This window comes from Adiantum capillus-veneris, chromosome 14, assembly GCF_014529385.1.
Source record: "Adiantum capillus-veneris isolate H3 chromosome 14, ASM1452938v2, whole genome shotgun sequence".
Taxonomy (NCBI): domain Eukaryota; kingdom Viridiplantae; phylum Streptophyta; class Polypodiopsida; order Polypodiales; family Pteridaceae; genus Adiantum; species Adiantum capillus-veneris.
Window position 1 is genome coordinate 112,548,468 of NC_140944.1, and position 19,776 is coordinate 112,568,243.

The 19,776-nt window shown below is 42.5% G+C and overlaps 1 protein-coding gene across 1 annotated transcript in view; it reads right to left on the bottom strand.

The window, feature by feature from the left end:
• Positions 1-11,533: 11,533 nt before the first annotated feature.
• The window catches only part of LOC147442956 (general transcription and DNA repair factor IIH helicase/translocase subunit XPB1-like), a 134,810-nt gene continuing 126,567 nt past the window's right edge, over positions 11,534-19,776 (bottom strand). The window contains exons 19-20 of the mRNA XM_086528927.1: positions 12,268-12,351; positions 11,534-11,871 (exon numbers count right to left, since the gene is read on the bottom strand). Coding sequence (XP_086385053.1) covers positions 11,790-11,871; positions 12,268-12,351 — 166 coding nt within the window. The 3' untranslated portion in view covers positions 11,534-11,789. The remainder of the gene's footprint in view (positions 11,872-12,267; positions 12,352-19,776) is intronic.

The window sequence follows — 19,776 nt, forward strand, 5'->3', positions numbered from 1 at the left end:
AGGTGAGGCTTGTATTGACATTGCGGGAGCTCTATTTTGGAGTGTGTCACAGGTTTCGCATTGTGTTTCTAGCCATATTTTTCGACAGTTTCCACGTGTTGTTGGTGAGGTGGTTTTGCTATCTAGCTTGCTACTTGTGCTCATGGCAGAGACAGGTGATCGATCAGATTGTGACCTCTCACAGATGCGCGTGTTTGATGGGTCAGACTTTACGGCATGGAGAGATTGTATGCTTGATGCATTGACACAGCGAGGGTTGCATCGACCATTGAGTGGTGATGCAGGTAGACCTTCAAACATGTCTGACAATCAATGGCAGGAGCTAGAGGAAATGACACTATCCACGCTCTCTTTGCACCTTGCGGAATCTGTATATGCTCTTGTTATGTATGAGACTACTTCGAGAGCACTTTGGCGCAGATTACATGATATGTATGATAGATCTGAGTTATCAAGGACTCGTGTAAGACATGTACATTCACGAGTACACCGACATGTGATATGTTGGTATTGTGGTCATTCTGGACACGTTAGACGGCGCTGTTTTCGTCGTATGCGACATCGTAGGAGACATGGCAGTCTCAGAGATGTATGTAGTGATGCCATGGACTCAGTTGCTTTGACAGTTGAGGCAGATATAGTGTCGGAGTATATTAGTGACGGGGATGTCACTTTTACCTCGAGCTATGCACGAGATGCTATACATGTGGATAGTGCACTCCCTTCGCAGTGGTTGCTAGACGCAGATGCTATGTTTCATGTCACATCGCATCATGAATGGTTTTGTAGCTATTCTAGCGGGATGCTTGGTAGTGTACGTTTGAACAATGGATCGATGCATGCGATAGCAGGTGCAGGAGATGTGAGACTGTCATTACCGAGTGGTGCATCTTACTTGTTACGACATGTGTGCTATGTACCAGATTTGATAGTGATTTTGATCTCGATTGGTCAGCTTAGAGATTGTGGATGTCAGATTTCGCTTCAAGAGCGAGATTTTGTGATGCATTTGGGTTCGCTAGTGATTGCGAGAGGTGCCAGAAGTGGCCCAAGTTACCCATTGCATGTGGATCACGGGAGAGACGGTGTTGTCTCTGTGATCATGCAGCCAGGTAGACAGCGAGAGAGTAGGCGAGTCTCTTTTGCTTGTGGGTTGCAGGATGCTTTGCATGGAGTGCAGAGTAGTGAGCTCGTTGTGCACACAGTTGGGGCACGACTTGAGCAGTCACACAGAGAGGTGACAGAGTCAGGCATGCATGCTTTGCTAGTGACTGAGCAAAGCAGAGAGTCAGTTGTGCGAGATACTTCTATGCATGATAGACAGGTAGAGCGGTCTTGCTCTAGTGAGTCACGACAAGAGGAAGTTGTGCAAGAGTCTATGCATAAGGAGTTAAAGCATGAGAGCTCTAGTGAGTCACAACAGATGTCATGTTTGCAGTGGATGATTGCAGAGGAGGCTGAGACGTCAGCGATTATGCAATCATTCCTTTCTATGCTCGACAATAAGCATGGGGGTATAGTTGTGCAGGATATGTCTTCCCAGCAGACACCTAGAGCAGCTGGTTTGCTATGAGGTTGCACGACAAGTTGATGTGTCTTTTGAGGACAGTCAGGAGATGCATGTGGCTGACATGCCTTGTCAGTTAGAGATGCCTATTGCCAGGGATATATATGTTGATGCATGCTCCGTAGAGCTAGCAGGGCCCGCTAGCATTGCATCAGCATTCGGTGGTCTCATGTATGAGATGTTGATCTTGAGACCGGATATCGCAGCTGCAGTGGGAGCATTTGCAATTGGGGTTGTCAGTTGTTTGTTGATTGATGATGGCATAGTGCACGAGGGAGATATGCAGGTATTGCGTACATACTCGGTGGTCTCATGTATGAGATGCTGATCTTGAGACCGGATATCGCAGCTGCAGTGGGAGCATTTGCAGTTGGGGTTGTCAGTCGTTTGTTGACTGATGATGGCATAGTGCACGAGGGAGATATGCAGGTATTGCGTACATACTTGCAGTACGTGTGTGGTACGTTTGGTGGTGTATGGACTTACACGGGAGCAGGACAGTCGGATGCACACAATCACAGCCAGCCAGTGGGCATCGGTTGAGAGCGATTTTCTCTTGCCTTTTGTAGTCTTTAGACTAGGTTCTCTTGCTTAAAGGCATAGTCGCCTTTAAGTGGGAGGTTGTTGGGGTATAGGCGCCTGTGCCTTGCCCGGCCGCCCAGAGTCTGGGCGTCCCCCACTGACTTGTATACCTTATACATAGCATGTGTATAGGGGGCTGCTCACTTTTTCGAGTCTCCCCACCCATATCTGTGTGTCGTGTGCTCTTCTCTCTCTCTCTCTCTCTCTCTCTCTCTCTCTCTCTCTCTCTCTCTCTCTCTCTCTCTCTCTCTCTCTCTCTCTCTCTCTCTCTCCCTCTGTGGTGCTCCCCGATCCCCTTTTGCTCGGCCGCCCAGAGTCTGGGCGTCCACTGACTTGTATACCTTATACATAGCATAAGTGTATAAGGGCCTGCTCACTTTTTTTAGTCTCCCCACCCATATTTGTGTGTCGTGTGCTCTTCTCTCTCTCTCTCTCACTCTCCATCTGTGGTGCTCCCTGATCCCCTTCATTAACTACTGCCTTTAATCTGCATCCTTTAACTTTAAGTGGAGACCAGGTAAAAATTGAAGCTATTGAAACTTCTCATGGTGATGAGGTTTTCCTTTTGAATCACGATCAGTGTCAGTTCTTAAAGGTTTGCATTGCTACAACTCAGACTATTTCACATGGCAGTAGAATCAAATCTGCACCAATAATAGTCGATTTGGAATCTGATGAGTTTGAGAAGCATGTATTTTTTAGTGTGCTTGATATCATACTTCAATGCCTCTGCAGAGAAACCTGTATGTGGCACTAAAACAAGCAAAAAATATCATTCAAGTTCAAGAGCTACCTGTGCATTATGATGGGTATGTTGTGTTCGAGTGACCACCTTCTGGTGACTCCAATGGAATGATAGGAATGGAGCAAAGACATGATAGTCACATGTGCAGAGAATATGTCACATCTACTAGTGATACTTTTCCTGGCATTGTTCAGTTCAGTTGATGCTCAAGTCACTTGTGTTGTCGTAACATTGATTGTCCATATTATATAAGGACTAGATTAAATAATGATGTTCATTGGCATGGTCACCTGTCAAAGTCCTCCCCACGAGGCATGCTCACACTTGACTATGGCACCTTGACATGCAATCATTGCTCTGAAATGCCTGAATGTGAGGCCATCTGTCATGTAGTTATTTATTACTGTATGCCAAGAGATAATCATAGTTGTACCCGATGCGAGTTACATTTAGGTGAGCATCAACATCCATGTGGAGCAGGATGGTCCGGATCAAATGAAGAAAAAGTTATGTCGGTGCTACAAACTTATGCTTTTGCAGATCCATTTACTACTGTGAAGCAGTTGGAGCGTACAGTTGCTCAAGATTTTATCACAGAGAAGCTTGTTATGGAGAATGCTGACAACACCAAATGTATTGAATACTGTGAGTTTGCTGAATTTCTTGACACAATTACACCTTTGTCACACAAGCGAAGGATTGAGCGAAGCTTGGAATGTGCCAAACAATCAAAAAATATATGTGCCAAAGGTTTAAAAGATGCGCTTGATCTGAAGAGCAAGAGTAGGTATCCATACATTCACAATATTCTTTTTCCTGGCCAGCTTGGAGATGCACAACAGCCACATGTATTTAAGATGTCAACCATTGGTTCAAGTAGTGGGGTTTTGTAGTTAATCGAATCCATCCAGGTGGGAACTTGGAAGACATGTGGGTCCACTTTGATCATGTGTATCGTGTGCATGGATGGCCAACAATGTCTGCACATGTTTATGACCCGTTTGTGCATGAACTTATGACAATTGCAACATGTGAATTTACTGTGGAGAATAAGTTTGCGCAAGTTTTGGAGGATGCTCAATAAGGTGGTTGAAGTCCAAGGGTATGATAATCCCAAATTCAAAGGGTTCATGGCTGATGAAGCTAATGCAAATTGGACAGTAGCTAGAATCGTATATTTTGGAGGTCCTAAAAAGGCTATGCCTGCCAAGGAACGAACATGTGTGTTCCATTGGGAGCAATCCATGATCCGTCATAATGTGAAGTGCATTAAACCTTCCTTCCAAGAAGAACACAAGATTAAAAGCCGCAATTGGCGAAATGCACCCTCGGAGAATCAAGCAAAATATGCAAAGGAGGACTTCGCCGCTATTGGAGAGTTGAACATGCTATTGATGGAGAGGTTTCATGTTTAGAGACTTGGTTGGCTTGGTGGGATGTAAGAGTTTCACATTGGGGAGGAAGATTTGTTATGCAAAATGAGTCTGGAATTTTTATCCCAAACACTAACTTGTCTGAGAGCAAACATGCTAGCATACAGGCATGCTTTGGTTTCAAAGAAACAATTATTTTGTATGAAGCTGCAGGGGCAGACTTGGCAACGGCAGTTCTACAGAGTGTTAAGTACAATGCTTACCTTAAAGGTGCAAAGACATGCAATGGTCCTGGGGTACAAGACCTTTCTCAGAGATTCTTAAACCGATCGTCCACAGCTTCGGGTGCAACAAAATTGGTCGATCTTACTCACTCTTCGATGGAAGAAATGGGTTTGCAAAGTCCAAAGATGAATAAGTCATATGTCAGGGAGAAGAGTGTGAAGAAAAAGAGGCCAATCTTTGTGGATGGTGGTGTTGTGCTAGAGGAGGATAGCCATAGGCCTGAGTTTGTTACAGTTACTGACCACATTATTGGGAAAAGGCATGCAAATGCACAAGGGGATACAAAATATTGTCCAGAGGTGAACGTTGCAAAGACACTATCGGCAATTAGAGAACTGAACCCGAATGTAAGATGTACAAGGGGATACAAAATTTTGCCAAAGGTGAACGTTGCAAAAACAGTATGGGCGATTAGAGAATTGAACCCGAATGTAAGATGACATGTGTTGGGATTTTTCAAGATCAAACAGAGAGATGTGGAAGATTCATTAATGAAGGCTCTAATGACATAAAGAGAGGGGTTGTTGCACCATGTTTTTGGGGTCAAAGAAAATATCCCTCTTCGGGGTCAAATCCTAGGGGATAGTAGAGGGTTATGTCTGGTTTTGCAATGCTAGTAATTTGCACACATGGAAAATTCTTGACATGGTGGTGGGACCACCAGACTTGCACTAGGTGTCTGGAGTGTCTCTGAGGGCACTAATCTTCTACCATATGAGGGGGAACAACTACAAGCTAATGGATTTGTGCTTCAACAGCAACATGGAGCAAGTGGTGTAGTTCTTAAATGGGGGGATTCGAGATGCAAATAGAGTTCTGAGTGCCTTCTGACCAAAATATAGGGATGGCAAGGCTGTCAAGTGGCAATCCAAACTAACAAAGGAACTTCAAACAAGAACTGATTTGGGGACATGCTTGGTAGTAGAATCAATTAAAGAGGTTATTACTGTGTCGAATGAAACACATGTTTTCTATGTTGGCACAGAGGGTTCAAGAACAAAGGGAGTTTCGTACTCTGTGACATTATCAGATTTTTCAAGGTGCACTTGTGAAGATTTTCGAAAGAGAGAGACCAAGAGGCTAATATATGTGCCATGCAAGCATATCTACTATGTGTTTCTCCAAGTTCTGGGTTTGGACTCTCATGCCCATGAGTTCATGCACCAAGCAGCTTTGACAAAGGTGGAGCTCTTTCAAGCTCTTGGTGGAGTATAACCAAACATGCAGCAGTAGATCAAGTTTTGCGCTCTATGTAAAGTTTTTGTATTCTGTATGAATTGTCGCTGTGGGTTTTTGGGACGGCCCCTATAGCCATGCCTTTGGGTGTAAAGGTTTTGCGTTTTATGTGTTTTATGGTCCTATGATGATCCTTGGTGTACGGGAGAATATCCAAGGTTTTGAGTAGGTATTTGAGTATGTGCCAATGAACTAGATGTGGGCATATGGTTCTTTTGTTAGAAAAAATTAAGATGCGACTGGTTCATTTTGCTACTCTATGTTCAATATCTGAACTATTGCAATGTTGATCTGCTATTTTCTAATTGCCATTAGGAAAATTTTGAACTCATTTTTGGGCCTTTTAAGAGTGCTACATCATCAAAGTTGTACAAAAGAAAGCAACCCGGTAGACCCCTCTAAATATTGCTTAGAACCCCATGATATGACCTATCATTGGAAAGTTCTTGAAAAATGGATTCTAAAGAGCCAAGGTCCGAAAAGTTTGGATGACTTCTATGAAAGTTATGCCATTTTTTTTCAATCAGCCAGGTTTTGTTACCGTTACGGTAATCTAAAATCACCTTTTTCTAGATCTACATGAAAGCAATGTCCGATACATGCATGCTATATATCAATAGATAGCATTTGAAGAGTAGATTCTAAATATCCAACCTCCGACAAGTTTGGATCTTATTTGCAAGAAATTTACCAATCCCCACTTTTTGAAAGCTATGCCACATCAACAATTCTTACAAGGCCCATTTTTGAGTCCAAACTTTCCCTAATGCATAGATTTGCTTGGTTTCTTGTTCACTCGGAAGTGTTCGCTGGGGGATAGGGATTCCTATCAAATTGATAATGCTATAAAGGCTTAAGACAAGAGAATCTAAGTATAGGATATACTAATTATCAAGGGAAATCTCATGCTAGTAGACCACCAAAAATCATCCATAGGACATTGTAACCATCAGCTCCAATGAGCATAGCTTGAGAAAAATATTCCCATGGAGATTAGAGAAAGGTAAAGATTACTAGTAACTACCATCCATTGCGAAAAATATCAAGTATCAACACCTGGTAATCAACTACAAGACATTATATTCAACAGCTCATAGCTAACACCAAAAAATCCCATTAAGGGAAATACAAGATATAGACTCAAGGTAATCGTCAACGAGACATTATAAACCAAAAGCTACATCAACATCATAATCATCAAAAAGACATTATAATTAACATCTACATCAGAAACATAAGGGTAAATGTGTGTGTAGCTAGATGGGACAATTCCAGCTGGATTGAAGTGACAAAGTGTGTGAGTGTGTGTGTATGTGTGTTTGTTCTTGTTTTACATTAGACTAAAAGTAACAACAAAAACAAACATATATCCAAGGATATTCTTGACTATAAACAGAGTAAATGATGTGTGCATATAATATAAAGAACAAAGCCAAGGCAAGTGAGGGAAGCATCCATCATCCTTCAAGTTTGTTTAGTCAAGCCAAGGCAAGAAAGGGAGGTATTCGTCATCCTTCAAGTTTGTTCAATCAAGTAATCCAAGTGAAGTACCCACAGAAAGAGGCCATGCAAACAAGAAAATTCCTTCATTAATCTTGTGTACATATTACAAGCATCAATATCCCAACCAATTGTTATCCATATCCCTATGTATCCCCTAGATTATGAATTGTACAATTTTTTAAATTGAAAAATAAAAATAAGTCTAGTTACAAAGAAGTTTTAGGCTAAGTTTAGAATCTTCAAAAAGTAGAGGTTATAGCAGAGGCTAGTTTTAGCTCTTTTAGAGTTACAAATGTCTCTTTATCCAAGTTACAGGGGTTACATTATCTTTAAGTGTCTTCTTATCATTTGAATTAATTAGTTCTTAACATGGTCAATTTTGAAGCTATACTTTTCGCTCATATTCAACCACTCAAAACCTTAGGTAGAGGTACATGCAAGTAAACTTTGGTATACCATTGATAGTTCATAGAGTTATCGATTTAGATTTGCCCAATAAACAGGATAAATCTCAAAAACTAAAACAAGGACTCAATTAGTCACATTAGGATTCTCATTAGGGCTAAGCAATTAATTTATGTGTGTGTGTGTGTGTGTGTGTGTGTGTGTGTGTGTGTGAGAGAGAGAGAGAGAGAGAGAGAGAGCGAGAGAGCGAGAGAGTTCTTACTTTTGTTTTAAATATAGAATAAAAATAACACAAAATAAAAAAGAATTCAAGGATGTACTTGACATTTTTTACATAAAATACAAAGAGCAAAATCACATGCTACGAAGGCAAGTGAGGAAGGTATTTTTCATGATCCTTCAAGTTTTTTCATTCACACAATCCAAGCAAAGTACCCGCAGAAAGAGTCCATGAAAACAAAAAAAATACTTCATTAGTCTTGTGTGCATATTACAAGTGTTGATAGACCCAACACATTGTTATCCATAACCCTATGTGCCCCTAAATTCTAAATAATTGATGGTTGTCATAGAACTATCATTGATAGACCTTTGGTATACCATTGATAGTTTTCATAGAACTATCACCTTAAATTCATCCAAAAACTAGGATAGACCTCAAAAGCAAAAATGATGACTCAATTAATCATATCAAGATTCCTATTACGTCTAACCAATTAACTAGTCACATCAAAATTCCTATTACAGCTAAACAAGGACTCAATTAGTCACATCAAGATTCCTATTAAAGCTAAACATTAAATTATAATAGTCCCAAGGTTTTTCACATCATTTAAATTCCCACCTTGTGCCTTCCCACACATAGCAATGCCAATTTCAAATTCATAAGATACTTATAGTCCTACGATCAAAATCTAAGAATCCCACAAAGTTTGAAGGTTCATGTGTAGATTGCTCCATGACTGCATGAGACTTCTCCAAAACAAGACATGATTTCTTGTCCTCCTCCTTTATCTCACATATTTCAATTACCTATTGTGCTTGAATGCTACATAAACATAATTACATAAATGAAACCCTAGTTTGACATGAAGGTTTGATACAATGTTTTGGAGGAAAACCTTAGGTCGTACACGGAGCTTTCCCATATGTATCTCATACGCGTGTGATCAGCGTGCACCCCTATTCACCTCATGCGTTTCACTAGACATGTCAAACAAGTCTTTACCGCCACCATGGTGTGTGAATCTAAGCAAGGGCTTCATTTGTAACATGCCAAAATAGAGAGAGAGAGAGAGAGAGAGAGAGAGAGAGAGAGAGAGAGAGAGAGCACCAAACTGCATTTATTTTGATGGCTTTAGGCCCACCTTTCTCTCAAAACTTTGATAGTCCCTCATTCTCTTTGTTGTCGGCCACCTAAAGCTAGTGCAAGCTCTCTAGGTGAGGTTATTATTGGCTACCCCTTCGTGACCTCTCTCGAGAAATCCATGCACACGGTGGCCTAGCTATATTTGAGATTTAAATTGACACACATACCACCCCAAAAACCCATTGAAGTACGCTAGTGCTTTTTAACTAAACCCATCCATTTTTTCACAAGGTACTTGCAATTTGACACGACAACATGCACATATTCAAACCCTTGGAAAAAAGTAGCCACAACTGAGATCCAAGCCATTCACAAACCGCCTTAGTTGTACACAACACATGTGTACTTTCAAGCTCGTAAAGTAGACATGTGTATAGTGTCTCACTCTCAAAACCTCTTGTTGTCTACACAATGACTAGAAGCTTTCACAAATTTTTTGATATACAAAAAAGCGTACTATTGCCACAATTCAAAATCACACGGGATGGTCCCTCATTCAAACCTACACCAAATGTGCAATTTTCAAAGCATGTTGCTAGCAACCATAAGCAAAAGCTAATTGATGATAGTATGTGACCAAAGAGAGCCTTCATTAACATTGGAAAATCATGCCTCCCAATCATAGTAAGAGCAAGCTCGTTTTGGTTTTGTTGAGACATTTCTAAACAACGAGTTTGAATCCATAGAAGTATCTCAAGCTTGAACCAATGAATTTGACTTGATATGTATCTCTCTTTATATAACAAACAACGGTGAGTTGCCAAAAAATGACTGGGAGCTCACCATTCTCTCTCTCTCTCTCTCTCTCTCTCTCTCTCTCTCTGAGGATGGGTCACACACACGTGTGTGTGTGTGTGTGTGTGTGTGTGTGTGTGTGTAGAGAGAGAGAGAGAGAGGTCTAACATCCCTCTTATCGTGATACAACCTAAGTGAAGGTATTCAGAGACCATGCAATAATTAACCTAAGACAACATGATGCTCTTTTGCAAGGTTTTTGGAATCACTCCCCCTACCTCTGTGTCTCGATCATTTCCCAAATATATGCAAGCAAGCCTCTTATTGTTGACAAGCCACCCTACGATTCTACTCCACTTACGCATTGTGAACTATTGCTTTTATCTCCGCATGTCGTCCTTGCCTAGAGTCAAAACCCTTGATGCATTTGTAGCGTGCCCAATCAATAAGAGTGTATTCTCACTGCCATCTGGTTATGAGGGATACTTGCTAACCACGCTGCTAGTGACATGGCTGTATCTGCAAGAAGCGTGAGAAGCTAAAGGAGAGCAACGAGGGATTTCACAAAAGGCCAAAAATGCTTGAGAAAGCACAAAACAATCATGCAGGAGCAAAAAAGTGCTCAACATGCAAAACTGAGTCCACAATAGGCACCGGATTTTATAGCATCATTTGTGCATGTCGAACACCATAGACCATGCCTCGATTCAAGAATTCACACGTTTGGTAGTTAATGGACCACCATGCCATGTCACAATTAGCCTACTCATTCTCGTATCAATCTCATAATGCCTCAAATATCCCCCTCAATAATAGAGTTCGCATGCAAAATGGCTCACCAACATAATTATGGCGACAATTGGATCAACGGATGAGCTTTCAATCTAATTTTTAGCTTCACCAAGTAATAACGACAAATTACTGGAAAAATAGAGCACTTGAGTTTCTGATTGCAGGACTAGTGTTATAACAAGCATTTGTTTTACTACCTTAATGTTTTTATAGGTAAGAATAATTAAAAACCTCCAATGTGTTTTTGCCAAGCGGCACTACCTTGTTTGAAAGTATATCAAGCAATCAAGACTTTCAACTATGCAATCAAGGTCAAGATAGAAGACGTAAAGAGGATAGTGAGGAGGGAAATTTTTCCACCACCAAGGGAATACAGACAAAAGAAAACACAAGTGACAAAAGAAATGAGGGGCAACCTAGGAGTGAATCAATGCACACAAGCATGAGAGAGAGAGAGAGAGAGAGAGAGAGAGAGAGAGAGATGTTGCCGAGGAGAAGTTTCCACCTCTTGTACCAGATCTAAAAGGTTGCACACCAAAACCAGTTTGGTTTTGAATGGACATGTTTGCTTTTATCGAATACTTTGCTTATCTTACTTGGGGTATGTACTCTCAAGTTGTTTACTTGATAGAAGATGTATGTGTGTGTGTGTGTGTGTGTGAGAGAGAGAGAGAGAGAGAGAGAGAGAGACTTTGACAGATTTATGTAGGTTCATTACTGTTTGCATCTTATTATTCGATGTATCAAATGTGGTTGTATGGGTATTTATTCTATGATATGCAGAGGTTTAAAAGCATGACATAAAACTCAACCATATGCCCACTTAGAGAGAGAGAGAGAGAGAGAGAGAGAGAGAGAGCTGCTTTGAATGGGGTGCATGCTTTAACTTTATCTAGGAGCTTTCTGCAGAGGGGCCTGAGCCCATTATTTGTGATTAAAAAGAAAGCGCATTCACTAAAATTACCTTTTGTGGAAACAGAATTGTCTGAAAAGTGACATAAGCATAAAGAGAGCTTCCATCATGTAAATGGAATTACATTATACATCAAAGGCCCAGCAGCATAGACACTGTTACTTATGCTAGGTCGTACTAGTACAAAAGGTTATCGATGGTAGCGGCACTCTTCATGGCAAGATAGCTTCCCATGGTTTTGGTGCCTTGTATGTAAGCTGTTGAAACCTTTAGTCTCTAAGTTATCAGTGAACAAGATCAACCAATGCTCCCTTCATAGAGCACCTTATGTTACAATCAAACTCCCCATATCGTGCATTCTTCGCTCTGCAAAAGTTCACAATGATCAATCCTTGTATAGCTGTGGCTCTACCTTCTGCGACAGCACATGCACAATGCTTTGATGAAATGATTCTCCTCCCAATGCCAACTTGTAAAGCTTTGTGGCTCTGTGCTGGGCTCAACCAACATAAATGGGCCAAACCAAATCCAGAAAAATGCATTGAAAAACTGGATAGATATTTGCTTGGGGCAAGTGACTTTTCTCACGAAACCGACTTCCAAAGCTTTTAGGCTCTGTACTGGACTCCACCTCCACGAATGGGCCGCCTCAAAGCTAGAAAAATAGCTTTAAAATCTCGATAGATTCATCTTCATCATAGACTCACAGGCTAACGCTTGGAATGTTAAGTTCCAGTAACTTCTGAAGAGCCTCAGGTAAACCTTTTCTTGAACAACGCGTGCCGTGGCTTATTGGGATCCCGTTTTTTGAGCTTTCCTTGACCAGACCCCTGACCCCGTCCAGTGCTGCACATGGATACATGAAGGCAGTGTTAGACCATGTTAGAGAGAGAGAGAGAGAGAGAGAGAGAGAGAGAGAGAGAGAGAGAGAGTGTAAAAGCAGAGCTGCAATCCATTCCAAGAAAAAAACATAGTGAAATGTTTTGAAACGTTTGAGAGGTTTGGAGAGGTCCCTACACCGAATGTTTCAGAGGACCCACAACCCAGAGGTGTTTTTCAGATTTTTTGTTTGAAAGACATGGCATGCACCAAAACAACACTCCTTGAGAATCGACACTTTCCAACAATCAAATCACTCACTAGCTTCAAACTAGAAATGAGATCTAAAGATTAGATACTTTTAACAACAATAGACAAGTGGAACACCGTCTCTCTAAATGGACCATTTCTCTCATGGGAAGACGTAGCTTTGTGTCACTCAGATGCCTTTCCATCCACCCCCAATGGCACTCAATGATAGCTCCAATTGGCCCATCTCTGTCATGGGAAGATGTAGCTTTGTGTCACTTGGATGCCTTTCCATCCACCTCCTATGGCACTCAATGATAACTCCAATTTGCCCATCATGTTTGTGTGGGGGTCTCCTCCCGAGTCAATGTGGACGTTTTGCCTGCTCTATCTTAAGAACCACCTCAAAAATGAAGGCCCTTGATGTCCACAAAGTACTGAATTGGCGGCAATATGTCCATAGTTGTTGGAATTAGGGTTGCAGGAATGTACACACAGCTTGGAGAAGATGATGAAGCTCAAGGCACACAACAGAGGGTGTATTTCTTAGTGCGCAAATAGAATAATAAGTTAGCCCTAGAGTGATGGGCGTAAATACAATGCAAGGGGGAAACAACCTCCTAGTGAGGGAAAAAGTGCCCCGGCGGTTCACACACGACTACCACATATATGGAAACAAATCCCCCCTTGGGAGTGATGCAATGAACGAGAGCTAGCACATAGTGTATAGGGAAGTGCCATGCCCTAAGGACATCATCAATCCACGAAGGGAAGTCATATACCAATATATATATATATACCTTCATAAGTTCACGAAGGGAAGTCTAAATACGAGCAAATCCTTATTCTCTTCCGTTACACCTTCATAAGGATTTATCTAAAAACTGGATAGATAACGAGTACTAAATCCTTATCCTTATCTAAACTGGGTGTGGAGTACTAAATACGAGCAAATCCTTATTCTCTTCCGTTACACCTGACATTGGTATCAGAGCTTTGGCAGTGTTCTGTATCACTCAAGGAAAGAACCACATAACTTTTTTTGCTTGTGGTTGCGCGTAACGCAAGTCCTCTTGGGCGTGTCGATTCTTAATTGTGTTTTGAAGAGTGACAGGAATCCCAAGAAAGAAGAGCTTGTCCAGCCTCGCCTTGTTTCTCTTTTCACTCATGGAGAGCAGACCGTGCACTAATAGCCGGCCAATCGACGTGAGGTGGGAAAAAGCAACCTTGGTGTGAGCGCAAGGCCGCCAAGGGGTGCGCCTGCGGGAAAGAGAAGAGCTTGGGTAAGAGAAGATCCTTCTCTAACACAGATTGCAAGCTAAAGAAGAACCTCAAGACCCTCAAGAACTCAAGAACCTCAAGAACTCAAGACCCCCAAGAACCCAAGAACCCAAGACCCACAAGAACCTAAGTTTCTCGTGAACTTAAGAACCCACGACTTCATCTTGAGCAAAGTTCAACATTCACTTCCGTTGCACCTTACATGAATACTACTACAAACCTATGAAGAAAAGGCTGAAAGTAGCCAAAGAAGAACAAAGATTCAAACTTGATAAAATGTGACCTCAACTTCGTTGCTGAAGAATAAGATTATCACCTTTATCATGCATAGCTTGGACAACAGCTATGACATCCCTACTCACTTCCTCAGGTACAGGTTTGCATAGAAGCAAGCCCAAAGCTTTGCAGAAAGCTTTGAACTTCTCACAAAGCAATGCCTTTATGAATGGATCTACAAAGTTGTCCTGTGTTGACACATAAGACAAGTTGATCTCTCTTGCTGAGAGTCTCTCCCTCACATAGTGATAATGCACCTCAATGTGCTTTGTGCGAGCATGAAAAACTAGGTTCCTTGCACTTTGCTAATGAGCTCTGACTGTCGATGTAGATGATGTTGACAGTGTCCTATCCAACACCCAAATCTACCATAAGGCGTCTGAGCCATACACACTCAACCATAGCCATGAAGACTACCTTGTACTTAGCTTCACAACTGGAAGCAGCCACAGTAGGTTGCTTCTTGTTCAACTATGATATGCATGAACTGCCGAGCATGAAACCAAAATCATTTGTAGCCACTCGTGTCCTAACAACCAGCCCAATCTAAGCCCGAAAAAGGGCAAATATGGCAGCAATGATCCCCCCTTGGGATAAAACAACCCAAGGTGTAAAGTGCCACTTCAATAGTAGCGAAAGATCCTTTTAATAGCTTGCCAATGCTTAGACCCTGGGCTATACATAGATTTGTTCAATGGTTTTGACAAAATAATTTACGCGGCTTTGGCAAAAGAAGTCTTGATTAATAAAAATGAAGCTCCTTTACTTCTACTTTTTCTAGACTGCTGACTTGTGAGACTAATATCCTTCTCATATTATATACATAAATAAGGCATTCAACAACAGTTTGATAAAGAGTAACATGTGAGACTGCAAACTAAATATGCGGCCTCGTATTATATAAATAAATAAGGCATCCACAAGATCTCCAACATCACGATGAATCAGTTTCAAACCTGTTTCCATTGGAGTAGCATTAGGTTTGCAGTCCTCAAGTCCAAAATTACATAGTAATGTCTCTATGCATCTTGCTTGGCACAAAGAAATACCTCCATCACACTGCTTAAATTGTATGCCCAAGTAATGATGCAAAAACCCAAGTCTTCCATCTCGAAAGTAGCATTCAATTCAGCCTTGAATTCAACAATGTGCATCTCATTCGGACCCGTAATCAATAAATCATTTACATACAAAATGACGATGAGATATACATCACCCTCACGTTTGACTTACAAAGTGCTTTTAGTTGGACTGTTACAAAAGCCTTGTTTAACCAAATGAGTGTCAGCTTTCTCCTCACTTCAACCTTTACAAAGCGTTCTTGCATTTGCACACTTTTGTTTCTTGTCATTTCTTGACAAAACCACGAGGACGCGCTATATATATTTCCTCAAATATATCACCGTTCAAAAAAGCAATACCAATGTTTGATTGATATACATTCCATCCAAAAAGAGTTTTGAACGGTGATATATTTGAGGTAGAAATCGAACAGTAGTCGTACGACAAGTGGGAGCAAAAGTCTCTTCATAGTCATATGCCTTTCTGTTGTACATAACCTTTCGCAACAAGTCTAGCATTGTAGTGATCAATCTCGCTATCTAGCTTACGTTTCAACTTGTAGACCCACTTCATACCAATGGCCTTTTTTCCTGGAGGCAAATCACATTAGGTCCATCATCCATGTTTCATTCTCTATAAGTGAATCATATTCTAATTGCACGTAGCTATCGAATCTTTTGAATTATGTGCTTCATCAAAAGAAAGAGGTTCCTCTTCATCACATAAACTAGAAACAACCAAAGCATAACAATCTGACGCATATGATGCATGGTGAGAACCTGAACGAGTACGACTAGACATGTGTATCCAATTTACAGTCACGCAAAGTATGCACCAGTCCTTTTGGCATACCTCTAGCGTCTTCATTCTAAGCCCTTTCCACATCAAGTACATCATGCATATCTGTATTAGTAATAGACTGATCCATCACATTTTCAAAAGACTCCATAGGTTGTACATCTGCCTCATTGGAACTTACTTTCAAGTTTCAACCATTAAAAAGAGGCAAAAAAGTGTCATAAATGTCCCGTTAGCTTACATTATCATATCTGGTACATGATAACAAAGGTTGAACAAAATCTTCCACAAACACAATATCTCGTGAAACCAAGATATGTTTTGTTTGAGACATATACTCCCCCCCTCGATCTGAACGGAGGGTACCCATACTACACAAACATTTTCAATCACAATGAGAAATTGCTTGAAACACATGTGCACTTCGGACTTAGCTATAAACAGATACACCGAGAGTAATCATCAATGAAAGTCACGAAGTACAACTACCCACCCAAGGATGCATGCCTGGAGTAATCATCAATGAAAGTCTATAGTAGCAGGGCTACAGTGTCACTTTCACTTTCACAGGACATACAGTTGGTACAGTTGGTCGGGTCTGGTTCACACTGGACGGACTCTCTCGGCTCGACAACGACACGTGGCAGGATTTTGACGGTGACCTAGTGGACATCGTGGCCAGGTCACCACCACTCAGTTTCGGGATAGACTTAGAGGGCTGACATTTATGAGCCGTTGGTGGCTCTCTATGGTTGGGTATATGAGTAGTCGTTTGGGTCATTGTTGGGGATTATCTTTATGTAGTCGTTAGAGTGAGTCTGTAGATAAAGCACGTCTTCACCATCCCCGCACATCTGAGCCTCGACACCCCCACTGTACCTGAGAGTCCTGGGCTGGAGCCGAGTGTGCTGCCACGCCAGAGTCTGTATCAGTTCTTTGAGATAGTCAAGTCAGTTGTTGTGATCTACTGTTGCTGTTGCTCTTTTGTGTCTGTGAGAGTTGTTGTCTATTGTTTCCTGTTTTCAGCTTGTTTTGAGTGAGATTGTCACGCACATTGCACTGAGGAGCACCCACTGTAGAGAGCACGACACACTATCTGCGCTACAGGTGCTCTCATTTTGGCGATCACGGTGGGACCTCAACTGAAGTCTCACTCTCTGTGAAGTGCAAATCTGGAAGCTAGTTGGGTTTAACTAGCTTCGCCTACTTTGCTCGGCACTGTGTAGCCTAGTGGTCTGTTCCTCTCTAGGCCTTGGTCCTTTTGGGCTGGTCCTCTCTCGCCCTGGTCCAATTGGTCTGGTCTCTCTAGCCTGGTCCAATCTGTCCTCGTCCCTGGTCTAAGTCCATCTTGTCTGGTCCTATCTCGCCCTGGTCCAATTGGTCTGGTCTCTCTAGCCTGGTCCAATCTATCCTCGTCCCTGGTCCAGCCTGAGTCTAGACCTGTCTTCAACCAGTACAGGTTTTCTTGCCCAAGGTTCAGTTGGATTGGTGGTCACTGCATGACACATACAAGGCGGTCAGTCGAGCGTCAAAGCGCACTACTGAGCCCTTTGAAGTACTACAATAGAAGACGACCCTTATTACCTAGTAGAAGTCCATCAACCTCGTCACCCATACCTCCACATATGACATCACCCATTCCTCCGTCCGGTTCCACTTCTTCCAGATCACCTTCTCCAGTAAAGCTCTCTCCTATTTTGCTACAGCAGGCTATTGAGCAACAGGCTCAGCAAGGGGCCATGGAGCCGTTGGCTAGCGTTTTGGCCAAGGTAAACATCAAGTTCCCTACATTCAAAGGACTCTCTTGAGAAGATGTTGATGACAATGCAAGGAGGTTTGTATCTCTCTGTAGGGGTCGTGGTCTTAACAGAAAAGATGCTTATTTGGTACTCTTTCCATCCACCTTGGATGGCTTAGCAGACAAATGGTAAAGCAAGTTTGCAAAAAATCATTTTGCAACTTGGGCAGCCTTAAGGCAACAGTTCTGTGCAGCTTCAGGCCCGGTGACTACCAGAAGAAGATGTTGGATGAGTTAGCCAACATGGTGCTCCAGCTAGAGGAGACTTTTGCAGAGCTTATAACTAAGACCAAGTCTCTGGTTGCCAAGCATCCCCAGCAACCCGGTGAATTCATGGTGAAGAAGTGGGTGGAGAAGGCGCTTCCCAAAACTCCTCAACAAAAACTCCGAGAGAGTCTCCAGAACGACGCCACTTTGGAGGAGTTCATCGCAGCTGCTACTAGGATAGAGGGGGCTAGAAAGCTGTTCAACAACTCCCCTAACACAGAGACCTCCTCTGTGTTTCCAGAAAGTCCTGCTGATCCATTGACTTCTTTATGTAGAGAACTTGAAGCCTTAAAACTACAACGCGCACTTCAAGAGGAGAAAAATATCTCTCTTCGTCAGGAGAAACCCCCACATCTGGAGGCTTTGGATAAAATCAAGAGAGAGCTAGAAGAGCTTCGGTCTCAACAAGAGACTAAGGCTATGGTATGGTGCAGCTCGTGTCGCTCTCCAGGGCATCCTCCACAGGATTGTCCCCTTTGGGCTTATTGCCACTTCTGCGAAAAATCTGGGCACGAAGACAAGGATTGCTACTATATCAAGGGGTTGCGGCAAATACAACAAAGTCTAGGTCCTTCTCTCCAACAAGGGCTAGCACCTGCATCGAACATGGTCTCACCCTAAGCCCATCAAAACCCGTTGCCACCTCTGCTGACAACACCTCCTATGCAGCAAGGTATGCACAATAACTTTGCATCTCCTAGCTTTTATCATGCTAGTACTCCTTCAGTTCCCCAAAGCTTCTACACGTCGGCCTCCGGTCCCATGCAGCAAGGGCAGAGACCACCTCGCCCCTCAAATAGGCCAACTTTGTGCTACAGGTGTGGGGAGTATGGACACTATCAGAGCAAATGTCCCTTACCAGAAGGGTCCCCTCCTTGCCGCCATTGCCCTGAAGCTAAGGATCACTATAGTAAGGATTGCCCAAAACAACGAGCGTCCACATCTGCAAGCACAAGCCAATAGGAGTTTACATTTCCAAAGCTTAATCTCATCACAGTAAGCTCCATTCCACGGGCACCACCTTCCACTCTGGTAGTTGCCTCTCAAGAAGGGTTGAAGCAAGTGGAAGAGCCGGCTGGGGTGCTCACACGGGCACAGAGAGCTGCTCTTGGTCTCAGCCTCCCTAGTGGTCCAATCTTTCCATCTCCTGTCACACAAATGAGTCAACCTGCAGTAGTAGCTGACAAACCAGCAGGTAGTGTCAAGAGCCAGCCTACCTCGCTTCTATCAGATATTGATGGTGCTTTCATCGAAGCAGTAGAGGACTTGCAGAAGCTTAACATACCAGAGCAAGCTCTAATCAAATGAAACAAGCCCACAGCAGAGTCTATCTTGAAAAACACTTTTCAACAAGTGTCACTGTACGACATGCTTCGACTTGATGCAAATTTTAGAAGTGACACCCTTTCCATCATCCAGTCTCTGTACCCTGGTGCAGGGCCTAGTGGCGGGCACCTACCTGTGCAGCCCTTCGAGTCTACATGATTTCATATCCAGCTGCTCCCCTAACCGACTATAAAAGTCCTCGTCTCACTGTGTCTATTCTTGGGCACAAATTCTCAGGCGTCATAGTGGATGGTGGATCTGGGATCAATCTGATGCCAGAATTTACTATGTTGGCCCTAGGCCTGCAACCTACCCGCCTTGCTCCATTCATTGTTACATTGGCAGACCAGAGGACAGTCTACCCTGTGGGCATAGTAGAGAAGGTACCTCTGATG